The sequence below is a fragment of the Musca autumnalis genome, unplaced genomic scaffold (assembly GCF_047663935.1).
Source record: "Musca autumnalis isolate F117 unplaced genomic scaffold, ASM4766393v1 scaffold_4, whole genome shotgun sequence".
Taxonomy (NCBI): domain Eukaryota; kingdom Metazoa; phylum Arthropoda; class Insecta; order Diptera; family Muscidae; genus Musca; species Musca autumnalis.
The window spans coordinates 209,583,098-209,598,845 of NW_027411977.1; the positions used below are offsets into that span (position 1 = coordinate 209,583,098).

Here is a 15,748-nt window from a genome sequence, read left to right on the forward strand (position 1 = left end):
GGCCTCTAGGCGTGGATTTTCTAAAGAATATTTCAATGGTCTCAAAAGGCCTCTAGGCGTGGATTTTCTAACGAATATTTCAATGGTCTCAAAAGCCTCTAGGCGTGGATTTTCTAAAGAATATTTCAATGGTCTCAAAAGGCCTCTAGGCGTGGATTTTCTAAAGAATATTTCCATGGTCTCAAAAGGCCTCTAGGCGTGGATTTTCTAAAGAATATTTCAATGGCTCGTCTATAAAGACGTGCTTCAGCTCGTCTATAAAGACGTGCTTTAGCTCGTCTATAAAGGCGTGCTTCAGCCCGTCTATAAAGACGTGCTTCAGCCCGTCTATAAAGACGTGCTTCAGCCCGTCTATAAAGACGTGCTTTAGCCCGTCTATAAAGACGTGCTTTAGCCCGTCAATAAAGACGTGCTTTAGCCCTTCTATAAAGACGTGCTTTAGCCCGTCTATAAAGACGTGCTTTAGCCCGTCTATAAAGACGTGCTTTAGCCCGTCTATAAAGACGTGCTTTAGCCCGTGCTTTAGCAAGTCTATAAAGACTTGCTTTAGCCCGTCTATAAAGACGTGCTTTAGCCCGTCTATAAAGACATGCTTTAGCCCGTCTATATAGACTTGCTTTAGCCCGTCTATAAAGACGTGCTTTAGCCCGTCTATAAAGACGTGCTTTAGCTCGTCTATAAAGGCGTGCTTCAGCCCGTCTATAAAGGCGTGCTTCAGCCCGTCTATAAAGACGTGCTTCAGCCCGTCTATAAAGACGTGCTTCAGCCCGTCTATAAAGACGTGCTTCAGCCCGTCTATAAAGACGTGCTTTAGCCAGTCTATAAAGACGTGCTTTAGCCCGTCTATAAAGACGTGCTTTAGCCCGTCAATAAAGACGTGCTTTAGCCCTTCTATAAAGACGTGCTTTAGCCCGTCTATAAAGACGTGCTTTAGCCCGTCTATAAAGACGTGCTTTAGCCCGTCTATAAAGACGTGCTTTAGCCCGTCTATAAAGACGTGCTTTAGCCCGTGCTTTAGCAAGTCTATAAAGACTTGCTTTAGCCCGTCTATAAAGACGTGCTTTAGCCCGTCTATAAAGACATGCTTTAGCCCGTCTATATAGACTTGCTTTAGCCCGTCTATACAGACTTGCTTTAGCCCGTCTATAAAGACGTGATTTAGCCCGACTATAAAGACGTGCTTTAGCCCGTCTATAAAGACGTGCTTTAGCCCGTCTATAAAGTCGTGCCTTAGCCTTTCTATAAAGACGTGCTTTAGCCCGTCTATAAAGACATGCTTTAGCCCGTCTATATAGACTTGCTTTAGACCGTCTATACAGACTTGCTTTAGCCCGTCTATAAAGACGTGATTTAGCCCGACTATAAAGACGTGCTTTAGCCCGTCTATAAAGACGTGCTTAAGCCCGTCTATAAAGTCGTGCCTTAGCCTTTCTATAAAGACGTGCTATAGCCCGTCTATAAGGACGTACTTTAGCCGGTCTATAAAGAAGTTCTTTAGCCCGTCTATAAGGACGTACTTTAGCCCGTCTATAAAAAAGTGCTTTAGCCTGTCTATAAAGACGTGCTTCAGCTCGTCTATAAAGACCCCATTAGCTATTCCATTAATTTTAAAAATCTCTAAGCTTAATTAAAAATTAAGGGTGTTGCCTTTGCTTAAAATTGTGTATTAATACTTGACCCATAATAATTACCTATTCTTATGTAATTAAACCTTCATTAATCCTCAATTGGCGGTGGTGTAACAAATTAGGTGAAATCTTTCAAGAACTTCTACTAATCACAATACCCATGACATGATTAATGGGATTTATTTTGGTGATAATCTTGAAAGGAAATCAGAGGCAAATATTTTGTTGGTTTTTTTTACAATTTACACAACAACAAAAATTTCTTCTCAAAACACTTGAGTAATTATTGACACAATACACCACAAGACATGCATAGAAAAAGGTACACCTTGTTTCTGTGACCACCAACAAGAACAACAATAGCATAAAATGTATCCTTGAAACATATCACTCACTCAGTCTGGCAGTCAGTCAGTCACTCATTCACTTACTATCACCCTAGAGTTTGATAGCTGTTCGCTTAAATTGAAATCAATAGACGAAAGCAAATAAATCACAATTTTTTACAACATTTTACAAAAAGAAACCACAACAAAATTGAAAAAGCGAAACGAAATGAAATCCAACAACAACAATACCAACCATTGAACTGTACTGAATACAAAAAATAAATCAATAATAATATTCCATTTGTTTTGTAATCGCATAATCCCATTGGCTTTATTTGGACAATACCATTCATGACCACGATACCTCGGAGTACAATTTTGTTGTTGCCGTACTGCCCAAGGAATCTTCTACACTTCACTCGAAGAATATGTGCTACAATGTTGGCTAGTTAAACCTACCTGAATTTGAAGTAGAAAGCTTATATAGTCAAGTAAGCAAATCGTCATAGTAGAGTAAAAACAACAACGCCAGAGAGTGTTACAATGTAACATCCACGTTGTTGTTGTTGTTGTTGAAATGCATACATAGAAGTTTTCTACACATAAGTATTAGAATATCTAGAATGGCCTGCGGGCCCATATTGTTGACTTCCACAAGCAATCGGTGAAGACGATTACCAAGAGTGCTGGTGAGGAAAGGGAAAGACCGGAGGAAAATTAACATTGCGTCACTGTTTCTTCACTTACTACTGTGTGGTTAGAACGATGATGGAAGTGTGTGTGCTGAGTGTGTGGACGACTGTCCAGCCAGCCGCCCGAACCATCATTGTTGCTTATTTACTTAGTGTTGGTTTTCAGGTGAGAATATGAGGGTTTATTTTAAAGTGATAAGAAGCGAGAGCAGTACCCTACATATGGCTAAATATTTTGTGTTTTTCTTTTATATAATAAACAACAAATTTTCAAATTTTTTGTCCATCTGAAATCTGGCGTTGTTTGCACGGCAGTCTGTCTTTACATAAGGGATTTATTTTCATTATCCTGATAAAGGGTAATTTTCCTTAGGGATAATAAATAATGGAAAATGTGCAAAAGTCGAAGACCTAGACATGTTACTAATCGTCATTATGGCAACATGTGAACACACAAAGTGTCATAAATACTGTGATAGGAAAAGTGATAATATGGTTGTCGCAAACACGTTTAGGCAATTTTATAGGCGAGACCAAGGAAGCTAGACGAGTTCAAATCAGACTTTATTGACCAGCTCAAGGAAATAGACGAACTTGCCTTTATAGACGAGCTGGATAACGTCTTTATAGAGGAGCAGAAGCACGTCATTATAGACGAGCTGAAGCACGTCATTATAGACGAGCTGAAGCACGTCATTATAGACGAGTTGAAGCACGTAATTATATACGTGCTGAAGCACGTCATTATAGACGAGCTGAAGCACGTCTTTATAGACGAGCTGAAGCACTTCTTTATAGACTAGCTGAAGCACGTCTTTATAGACGAGCTGAAGCACGTCTTTATAGACGAGCTGAAGCACGTCTTTATAGACGAGCTGAAGCACGTCTTTATAGACGAGCTGAAGCACGTCTTTACAGACGAGCTGAAGCACGTCTTTATAGACGAGCTGAAGCACGTCTTTATAGACGAGCTGAAGCACATCTTTATAGACGAGCTGAAGCACGTCTTTATAGACGAGCTGAAGCACGTCTTTATAGACGAGCTGAAGCACGTCTTTATAGACGAGCTGAAGCACGTCACTATGGACGAGCTAAAGTACGTCAATATAGAAGAGCTGAAGCACGTCATTATAGACGAGCTAAGGCACGTCTTTATAGACGAGCTGAAGCACGTCATCATAGACGAACTGAAGAACGTCATTGTAGACGACCTGAAGCATTTCGTTGTAGACGAGATGAAGCAAATTTTTCAATAATCGTGGATATTTAAGAAACTAATTTTTCATTAATTTTTCTACAAATTTATGCCTCAATAATCGTAGATTTCTTAAAAAAATATTTTTATTAATCGTGGATTATTTTGAAATAAAATTTTTCAATAAGCGTGGATTTTTAAAAATTAGTTTTTCAATAATCGTGTATTTTTTAAATTTTTTTCAATAATCGTGGATTTTTTAAAAATCTAATTTTTAAATAATCGTTGTTTTTTTAATAATTTTTCAATAATCGTGTTTTTTAATTATTATTTTTAATTTTTTGGTTATTTTTTAAATATTATTTTTATTTTTTTGGGTTTTTTTAAATATTTTTTTTTTCAAAAAATTTGGATTTTAAAAAATATTTTTTTTTTAAATTCTGGTCATTCAAAAAATATTTTTTGTTAAATTTTGGATATTTTAAAAATAAAGTTTTTTAATTTTTGGAATTTTTAAAAATATTTTTTTCGAACCTTTTGGATTTTTTTAATATTTTTTTAATTTCGATTTTTTAATTTTGTTTTTAAATTTTGGTTTTTTAGAATTAATTTTTCAGTAATAGCGGATTTTTTGAAAATTAAGTTTTTCAAAAATCGCAGATTTTTTTGAAAATTAAGTTTTTCGAAAATTGTGGATTTTTTAAAGATAATTTTTTCAATAATCGTGGTTTTTTTAAAAATTAATTTTTCAAAAATTTTTGATTTTTAAAAATAAATTTTTCAATAATCGTCGATTTTTTAAAAATTAATTTTTCAATAATCGTGGATTTTTTAAAAATTAATTTTTCAATAATCGTGGATTTTTTAAAAATTAATTTTTCAATAATCGTGGATTTTTTAAAAATTAATTTTTCAATAATCGTGGATTTTTTAGAAATTAATTTTTCAATAATCGTGGATTTTTTAAAAATTAATTTCTCAATAATCGTGGATTTTTTAAAAATTAATTTCTCAATAATCGTGGATTTTTTAAAAATTAATTTCTCAATAATCGTGGATTTTTTAAAAATTAATTTTTCAAAAATCTTTGATTTTTAAAAATAAATTTTTCAATAATCGTCGATTTTTTAAAAATTAATTTTTCAATAATCGTCGATTTTTAAAAAAATAATTGTTCAGTAATCGTGTATTCTAAAAAATTAATTTCTCAATAGGCGTGGATTTTTTAAAAATCAATTTTCACTAATCGTGGATTTTTTTTAAATTAATTCTTCAATATTTTAAAATTTCGTTTTTTAAAAATCGTGGATTGTTTTTCAAAAATAGTGGATCTTTTAAAAATCATGGATTTTTTAAAAATCATTTTTTTTTTTCAAAAATCGTGGATTTATAAAAAATTATGTGGATTTTTTAAAAATTTATATTTCAAAAATTGTGGATTTTTAAAATTATTTTTTTCAATAATCGTGGATTTTTTTAAAAATTATTTTTTTCAATAATCGTGGATTTTTTAAAAATTATTTTTTCAATAATCGTGGATTTTTTAAAAATTATTTTTTTCAATAATCGTGGATTTTTTAAAAATTATTTTTTTCAATAATCGTGGATTTTTTAAAAATTAATTTTTCAATAATCGTGGATTTTTTTCAAAAATAGTGGATTTTTTAAAAATTAATTTTTCAATAATCGTGGATTTTTTTCGAAAATAGTGGATTTTTTAAAAATCATGGATTTTTTAAAATTCTCTTTTTTTGCAAAAAGCGTGGATTTTTAATAAATAAAGTTTTCAACATTCGTGGATTTTTTAAAAATTATGTTTTCAACAATCGTGGATTTTTTTAAAATTAAGTTTTCCACAATCGTGGATTTTTTAAAAATTAGGTTTTCAACAATAGTGGATTTTTTAAAAATTATTTTTTCAATAATCGTGGATTTTTTAAAAATTATTTTTTCAATAATCGTGGATTTTTTAAAAATTATGTTTTCAATAATCGTGGATTTTTTAAAAATTATTTTTTCAATAATCGTGGACTTTTTAAAAAAAATAGATTTTCATTAATCGTGGACTTTTTAAAAAAAAATAGATTTTCATTAATCGTGGATTTTTTAAACAGAATTTTTCCAATAATCGTGGACTTTTTAAAAAAAATAGATTTTCATTAATCGTTGATTTTTTAAAAATTAATTTTTCAATAATCCTTGATTTTTTAAAAATTAAGTTTTCAATAATCCTCGATTTTTTAAAAATTAATTTTTCAATAATTCTCGATTTTTTAAAAATTAATTTTTCAATAATCGTTGATTTTTTAAAAATTAATTTTTCAATAATCGTTGATTTTTTAAAAAATAATTTTTCAATAATCGTGGATTTTTTAAAAATTAATTTTTCAATAATCGTGGATTTTTTAAAAATTAATTTTTCAATAATCGTGGATTTTTTAAAAATTAATTTTTCAATAATCGTGGATTTTTTAAAAATTAATTTTTCAATAATCGTGGATTTTTTAAAAATTAATTTTTCAATAATCGTGGATTTTTTAAAAATTAATTTTTCAATAATCGTGGATTTTTTAAAAATTAATTTTTCAATAATCGTGGATTTTTTAAAAATTAATTTTTCAATAATCGTGGATTTTTTAAAAATTAATTTTTCAATAATCGTGGATTTTTTAAAAATTAATTTTTCAATAATCGTGGATTTTTTAAAAATTAATTTTTCAATAATCGTGGATTTTTTAAAAATTAATTTTTCAATAATCGTGGATTTTTTAAAAATTAATTTTTCAATAATCGTGGATTTTTTAAAAATTAATTTTTCAATAATCGTGGATTTTTTAAAAATTAATTTTAAAATAATCGTGGATTTTTTAAAAACTAATTTTTCAATAATCGTGGATTTTTTAAAAATAAAATTTTCAATTATCGTGGATTTTTTAAAAATTAATTTTTCAATAATCGTGGATTTTTTAAAAATTAATTTTTCAATAATCGTGGATTTTTTAAAAATTATTTTTCAATAATCGTGGATTTTGTAAAAATTAATTTTTCAATAATCGGGGATTTTTTTAAAATTAATTTTTAAATTAATATACTTGTTGTTCGATTTCAAATCTCTACAATTTACCTCCTTTGCTTTATGCCTACTTCGAACACATCAGTTTTATCTCCAAGCCTTTCCAAAACACTTGAGATATTTTCTGTGCAATGTTAGCAGACAATCCTTCTTCTGACCTCCTTCTACTTCTTCTCCTTAGAGGAGTGCAAATTAAACCTCTGAAACAAAGATCAACATGGCAATATAAGAAAACTACAACTTTGTTAAAAAGCAACAACAATTGCAGACAGCAAAGCTCCCCTTCGATGATACAATTCATGTCTAATAACCTACCAAGCAAAAAAACTCGTGTGGGAAAGCCTGGCTTAGGTTATGTGTGCACACACCACAGGTAGGCGGCAGTGAGGATTGAAGATCCAACATGAAGTAGCCAGACATGACGATGGACGGACAGGCAGACAAACAGACACACACAAATAATGTTGTGGAGCAACCAGCTACCCAAGCCAAACAACACAACTGAGAAGCTTCTTCAAACAACTTCTGAACGGAATGGAACAACAAAAAATTGAAAAGAAGTCCCAAAGAAAAGAAGACATGAATTGGTTCCACTACAAAATACACAACAGACAGACTGTTTGTCAGTTAAACAGAATTACAAACAAAAGTCTTTTCAAGAAAATAAAAGCCCCCAACTAAACACCAGGATCTGAAGGCACAACAAAACGCGGGACAGACAAGCATGAGACAAGAGCCCACATGGTTTGGCCGGGCAGCAAGAACCTGAAAAGTTGATGTTGGTTTTTCACACACAAAAGAAAACCTGGCTCCAGTTTTGCTGGTAGAGAAGCCATTACCCATTCATGCCATGCTGATAGACAGGTCCTAACTTAGACAGATGACGAGTAACTAGTTGCCGGGTCGAGAAATCAAGAAGCAAAAGAAATTGAAGACATGCAGTTGCCATTAAGACGCAGGAAGTTTGTCTTGCCAAAGAAAATAATAGCAATAACATTATCAAGTTCAGAACGGATCCTATCAGAAATTTCAAATTAGATTTCCAATTGCTTTCCAGCATTGAAAATTTACGATAACGCCATCTGTTGTTTTTAAGAGGAACTACTTTTCCAATTGATACGAAGAGAGCATTGGGTATACGTTTCTCTTTAGCTGAGCAATCCTATTAGAAAGTGTGCTCTTATTAGCTATGTGAATATGCATTGTATCAGGGATGGGAAGTTTTAATTATACACAAAGTAGGGATTTTATTAATATTCTTTTTCAATAATCTTGGATATGTTAAACATTAAATTTTCAATAATCGTGAATTTTTTCAAAATAAATTTTTCAATAATCGTGGATTTTTTCGAAATTAATTTTTCAATAATCCGGGATTTTTTAAAAACTAATTTTTCAATAATCTTGGATTGTTTAAAAATTAGTTTTATTCACTAATCGTGGATTTTTTAAAAATTAAATTTTCAATAATAGTGGATTTTTTAAAAATTAATTTTTCAATAATAGTGGATTTTTTAAAAATTAATTTTTTAATAATCGTGGATTTTTTAAAAATTAATTTTTTAATAATCGTGGAGTTTTTAAAAATTAATTTTTTAATAATCGTGGATTTTTTAAAAATTAATTTTTCAATAATCGTGGATTTTTTCAAAATTAATTTTTTAATAATCGTGGTTTTTTTCAAAATTAATTTTTTAATAATCGCGGATTTTTTCAAAATTAATTTTTTAATAATCGTGGATTTTTTCAAAATTAATTTTAAAATAATCGTGGATTTTTTAAAAATTAATTTTAAAATAATCGTGGATTTTTTAAAAATTAATTATAAAATAAGCGTGGATTTTTTAAAAATTAATTTTAAAGTAATCGTGGATTTTTTAAAAATTAATTATAAAGTAATCGTGGATTTTTTAAAAATTAATTTTAAAATAATCGTGGATTTTTTAAGAATTAGTTTTAAAATAATCGTGGATTTTTAAAAATTAATTTTTCAATAATCGTGGATTTTTTAAAAATTAATTTTTCAATAATCGTGGATTTTTTAAAAATTAATTTTTCAATAATCGTGGATTTTTTAAAAATTAATTTTTCAATAATCGTGGATTTTTTAAAAATTAATTTTTCAATAATCGTGGATTTTTTAAAAATTAATTTTTCAATAATCGTGGATTTTTTAAAAATTAATTTTTCAATAATCGTGGATTTTTTAAAAATTAATTTTTCAATAATCGTGGATTTTTTAAAAATTAATTTTTCAATAATCGTGGATTTTTTAAAAATTAATTTTTCAATAATCGTGGATTTTTTAAAAATTAATTTTTCAATAATCGTGGATTTTTTAAAAATTAATTTTTCAATAATCGTGGATTTTTTAAAAATTAATTTTTCAATAATCGTGGATTTTTTAAAAATTAATTTTTCAATAATCGTGGATTTTTTAAAAATTAATTTTTCAATAATCGTGGATTTTTTAAAAATTAATTTTTCAATAATCGTGGATTTTTTAAAAATTAATTTTTCAATAATCGTGGATTTTTTAAAAATTAATTTTTCAATAATCGTGTATTTTTTTAAATATTAATTTTTCAATAATCGTGTATTTTTTTAAATATTAATTTTTCAATAATCGTGGATTTTTTTTAAATTTTTTTTCTTCAGAAATTTTGGAATTTTCAAAAATGTTTTTTATTTTTGAATTTTGGAATTTTTAAGAATATTTCTTTTTTCTAATTTGGAATATTTGATTTAAAATTTTTTACTTAATTGTAAGAAGAAAACAATTGAATATTTTTCCACTTACCATTTTCAGCTGCATTCAGGCACTTGACTTGCACTTGATCGTGGATTTTTTAAAAATTAGTTTTTCAATAATCGTGGATTTTTTAAAAATTAATTTTTCAATAATCGTGGATTTTTTAAAAATTAATTTTTCAATAATCGTGGATTTTTTAAAAATTAATTTTTCAATAATCGTGGATTTTTTAAAAATTAATTTTTCAATAATCGTGGATTTTTTAAAAATTAATTTTTCAATAATCGTGGATTTTTTAAAAATTAATTTTTCAATAATCGTGGATTTTTTAAAAATTAATTTTTCAATAATCGTGGATTTTTTAAAAATTAATTTTTCAATAATCGTGGATTTTTTAAAAATTAATTTTTCAATAATCGTGGATTTTTTAAAAATTAATTTTTCAATAATCGTGGATTTTTAAAAATTAATTTTTCAATAATCGTGGATTTTTTAAAAATTAATTTTTCAATAATCGTGGATTTTTTAAAAATTAATTTTTCAATAATCGTGGATTTTTTAAAAATTAATTTTTCAATAATCGTGGATTTTTTAAAAATTAATTTTTCAATAATCGTGGATTTTTTAAAAATTAATTTTTCAATAATCGTGGATTTTTTAAAAATTAATTTTTCAATAATCGTGGATTTTTTAAAAATTAATTTTTCAATAATCGTGGATTTTTTAAAAATTAATTTTTCAATAATCGTGGATTTTTTAAAAATTAATTTTTCAATAATCGTGGATTTTTTAAAAATTAATTTTTCAATAATCGTGGATTTTTTAAAAATTAATTTTTCAATAATCGTGGATTTTTTAAAAATTAATTTTTCAATAATCGTGGATTTTTTAAAAATTAATTTTTCAATAATCGTGTATTTTTTTAAATATTAATTTTTCAATAATCGTGGATTTTTTTTAAATTTTTTTTCTTCAGAAATTTTGGAATTTTCAAAAATGTTTTTTATTTTTGAATTTTGGAATTTTTAAGAATATTTCTTTTTTCTAATTTGGAATATTTGATTTAAAATTTTTTACTTAATTGTAAGAAGAAAACAATTGAATATTTTTCCACTTACCATTTTCAGCTGCATTCAGGCACTTGACTTGCATCTCCTCACTCATATCTTCGGTGGGAGAGATAACACCACAACTATTTTCTCCAATAGCTCCTCCTGAATTGTTCCATTCCGATTTTGAACCATCCAAAGATATGCCTGACATTTCCATGGGATTTTGGCCATTGTGCTGGTGGCCCTGGCGTGGCATAATAAGCTGTTGATTTCCTACATATATGCCTGAGGCACTCATGCAACGCATATCCAGTGATGAATTCATGGAGCCACCATAAACCGAACTTGATTGGGATGGGCAAGAAGAATCAAAACTACGATTACATTCACGTCGTTTATCAGGTGTGGCATAAATAGGTTCTTGTTTAGTTGGTGTGCCTGTGGTGGATTTTGGTTTCTTCCTGGGCGTAGATTGCGTTTCCATATAGGCCGGAGGGCCAGACATTTCACTACCAAAAGAGGTATTAAGGGCACCATAACATGAGGTGGTCATAATGTCAGGCATTATGCCTGGAGGGCGGTTGCCAATAAAACCCGTGCGATGTACCGGTTCAGATACGGTACTTTGCCACAATGCTTCACTGACATTGACACCAAACTCCTCCTCCTCTTCTTCTTCGTCCTGATCATCTTGATCCACCTCTTCATCGTCTTCCTCTTGACTTTTATTGGCCACCACTTGACTGGCACTTAACTCATCCAAATAGTCCAAATCAAATACCCGCGATTCATCAATCATGGCAATATGATCAACTTCATCTTCACCTTGATCGGGGGCAGTCCAGGAGCTGAAGCTGTTATCAGGATTTTCGTGGACAAGTTTTTTAAATTTCTCATCAACATCTTTTATCATTTCAAAGGCAGGTTTTGGTATGGAGGATGAATGCAAGGAGTCGGAATCATTTTCCTCGATACACGACAGATGGCGGGTACGAAAGCCATAGATAATGCCGGTAGAGGGAGTGGCGTTGTTTTGAATATTTATGGGTTGTGAATTGGTGGTGGCCGCCGCTTGATATATAGGCTGCTGCTGCTGCTGAGGTGTTGGATAATTCAGCTCATTATAAATATGAAATGTTGAATCGGAATCATATGATATATCGCTAAACTCCGATGTGAATGAAGTATTGAGATCATTATAAGGCATATTAGGGTGTTGCGAAAACATTTTGCATAGGTATAGATAAATAACTAGAAAGAGAGGAGAGAAAACATGAAACAAAAATTAAAATAAATTGAAAAGGATAAAAGGTAGGAATTTTGAGTCAAAACTATAACGAAAATCTAGCGAACCCGAAGCTCCGGGATTTTTAAAAATATTTTTAGGGAACCTAGCAAGGCTCGTGGATTTTTTAAAATATTTTTGGGGACCCTAGCAAGGCTCGTGGATTTTTATAATTATTTTTAGGGACCCTAGCAAAGCTCGTGGATTTTTAAAAATATTTTTGGGGACCCTAACAAGGCTCGTGGATTTTTAAAAATATTTTTAGGGACCCTAACAAGGCTCGTGGATTTTTAAAAATATTTTTAGGGACCCTAACAAGGCTCGTGGATTTTTAAAAATATTTTTAGGGACCCTAACAAGGCTCGTGGATTTTTAAAAATATTTTTAGGGACCCTAACAAGGCTCGTGGATTTTTAAAAATATTTTTAGGGACCCTAACAAGGCTCGTGGATTTTTAAAAATATTTTTAGGGACCCTAACAAGGCTCGTGGATTTTTAAAAATATTTTTAGGGACCCTAACAAGGCTCGTGGATTTTTAAAAATATTTTTAGGGACCCTAACAAGGCTCGTGGATTTTTAAAAATATTTTTAGGGACCCTAACAAGGCTCGTGGATTTTTAAAAATATTTTTAGGGACCCTAACAAGGCTCGTGGATTTTTAAAAATATTTTTAGGGACCCTAACAAAGCTCGTGGATTTTTAAAAATATTTTTAGGGACCGTAGCAAGGCTCGTGGATTTTATATTTTTAGGGACCGTAGCAAGGCTCGTGAATTTTTAAAAATATTTTTGGCGACCCCAGCAAGGCTCTTGGATTTTTAAAAATATTTTTGGCGACCCTAGCAAGGCTCGTAGATTTTTAAAAATATTTTTGGCGACCCTAGCAAGGCTCGTGGATTTTTAAAAATATTTTTGGCGACCCTAGCAAGGCTCGTGGACTTTTAAAAATATTTTTGGCGATCCTAGCAAAGCTCGTGGACTTTTAAAAATATTTTTAGGCACCCTAGCAAGGCTCGTGGGTTTTTAAAAATATTTTTAGGGACCTTAACAAGGCTCGTGGATTTTTAAAAATATTTTTAGGGACTTTAACAAGGCTCGTGGATTTTTAAAAATATTTTTAGGGACCTTAACAAGGCTCGTGGATTTTTAAAAATATTTTTAGGGACCTTAACAAGGCTCGTGGATTTTTAAAAATATTTTTAGGGACCTTAACAAGGCTCGTGGATTTTTAAAAATATTTTTAGGGACCTTAACAAGGCTCGTGGATTTTTAAAAAATATTTTTGGGCACCCTAGCAAGGCTCGTGGATTTTTAAAAAATATTTTTGGTGACCTTTACAAGGCTCGTGGATTTTTAAAAAATATTTTTGGTGACCTTTACAAGGCTCGTGGATTTTTAAAAATATATTTGGGGACACTAGCAAGGCTCGAGGATTTTTAAAAATATATTTGGGGACACTAGCAAGGCTCGTGGATTTTTAAAAAATATTTTTGGTGACCTTTACAAGGCTCGTGGATTTTTAAAAATATTTTTGGGCACCCTAGCAAGGCTCGTGGATTTTTAAAAATATTTTTGGGCACCCTAGCAAGGCTCGTGGATTTTTAAAAATATTTTTGGGCGCCCTAGCAAGGCTCGTGGATTTTTAAAAATATTTTTGGGCACCCTAGCAAGGCTCGTGGATTTTTAAAAATATTTTTGGGCACCCTAGCAAGGCTCGTGGATTTTTAAAAATATTTTTGGGCACCCTAGCAAGGCTCGTGGATTTTTAAAAATATTTTTGGGCACCCTAGCAAGGCTCGTGGATTTTTAAAAATATTTTTGGGCACCCTAGCAAGGCTCGTGGATTTTTAAAAATATTTTTGGGCACCCTAGCAAGGCTCGTGGATTTTTAAAAATATTTTTGGGCACCCTAGCAAGGCTCGTGGATTTTTAAAAATATTTTTGGGCACCCTAGCAAGGCTCGTGGATTTTTAAAAATATTTTTGGGCACCCTAGCAAGGCTCGTGGATTTTTAAAAATATTTTTGGGCACCCTAGCAAGGCTCGTGGATTTTTAAAAATATTTTTGGGCACCCTAGCAAGGCTCGTGGATTTTTAAAAATATTTTTGGGCACCCTAGCAAGGCTCGTGGATTTTTAAAAATATTTTTGGGCACCCTAGCAAGGCTCGTGGATTTTTAAAAATATTTTTGGGCACCCTAGCAAGGCTCGTGGATTTTTAAAAATATTTTTGGGCACCCTAGCAAGGCTCGTGGATTTTTAAAAATATTTTTGGGCAGCCTAGCAAGGCTCGTGGATTTTTAAAAATATTTTTGGGCACCCTAGCAAGGCTCGTGGATTTTTAAAAATATTTTTGGGCACCCTAGCAAGGCCCGTGGATTTTTAAAAATATTTTTGGGCACCCTAGCAAGGCTCGTGGATTTTTAAAAATATTTTTGGGCACCCTAGCAAGGCTCGTGGATTTTTAAAAATATTTTTGGGGACATTAGCAAGGCTCGTGGATTTTTAAAAATATTTTTGGGCACCCTAGCAAGGCTCGTGGATTTTTAAAAATATTTTTGGGCACCCTAGCAAGGCTCGTGGATTTTTAAAAATATTTTTGGGCACCCTAGCAAGGCTCGTGGATTTTTAAAAATATTTTTGGGCACCCTAGCAAGGCTCGTGGATTTTTAAAAATATTTTTGGGCACCCTAGCAAGGCTCGTGGATTTTTAAAAATATTTTTGGGCACCCTAGCAAGGCTCGTGGATTTTTAAAAATATTTTTGGGCACCCTAGCAAGGCTCGTGGATTTTTAAAAATATTTTTGGGCACCCTAGCAAGGCTCGTGGATTTTTAAAAATATTTTTGGGGACATTAGCAAGGCTCGTGGATTTTTAAAAATATTTTTGGGCACCCTAGCAAGGCTCGTGGATTTTTAAAAATATTTTTGGGCACCCTAGCAAGGCTCGTGGATTTTTAAAAATATTTTTGGGCACCCTAGCAAGGCTCGTGGATTTTTAAAAATATTTTTGGGGACATTAGCAAGGCTCGTGGATTTTTAAAAATATTTTTGGGGACATTAGCAAGGCTCGTGGATTTTTAAAAATATTTTTGGGGACATTAGCAAGGCTCGTGGATTTTTAAAAATATTTTTGGGGACATTAGCAAGGCTCGTGGATTTTTAAAAATATTTTTGGGGACATTAGCAAGGCTCGTGGATTTTTAAAAATATTTTTGGGGACATTAACAAGGCTCGTGGATTTTTAAAAATATTTTTAGGGACCTTAACAAGGCTCGTGGATTTTTAAAAATATTTTTGGGAACCCTAGCAATGCTCGTGGATTTTTAAAAATATTTTTGGGAACCCTAGCAAGGCTCGTGGATTTTTAAAAACATTTTTGGGGACAGTAGCAAGGCTCGTGGATTTTTAAAAACATTTTTGGGGACAGTAGCAAGGCTCGTGGATTTTTAAGAACATTTTTGGGGACAGTAGCAAGGCTCGTGGATTTTTAAAAATATTTTTTGGGACCCTAGCAACGATCGTGGATTTTTAAAAATATTTTTAGGGACCTTAGCAAGGCTCGTGGATTTTTAAAAATATTTTTGGGGACATCAGCAAGGCTCGTGGATTTTTAAAAATATTTTTGGGGACATTAGCAAGGCTCGTGGATTTTTAAAAATATTTTTGGGGACATTAGCAAGGCTCGTGGATTTTTAAAAATATTTTTGGGGACATTAGCAAGGCTCGTGGATTTTTAAAAATA

At 30.7% G+C, this 15,748-nt stretch overlaps 1 protein-coding gene across 2 annotated transcripts in view; it reads right to left on the reverse strand.

Moving 5' to 3' along the window:
- Positions 1-15,748, reverse strand: part of rols (zinc-RING finger and ankyrin repeat domain-containing protein rolling pebbles) — a 256,019-nt gene that overhangs the window by 228,812 nt on the left and 11,459 nt on the right. For both annotated transcript variants that reach the window (XM_073983117.1, XM_073983128.1), the window contains exon 2: positions 10,788-11,972. In XM_073983117.1, coding sequence (XP_073839218.1) covers positions 10,788-11,949 — 1,162 coding nt within the window. In that variant the 5' untranslated portion in view covers positions 11,950-11,972. The remainder of the gene's footprint in view (positions 1-10,787; positions 11,973-15,748) is intronic.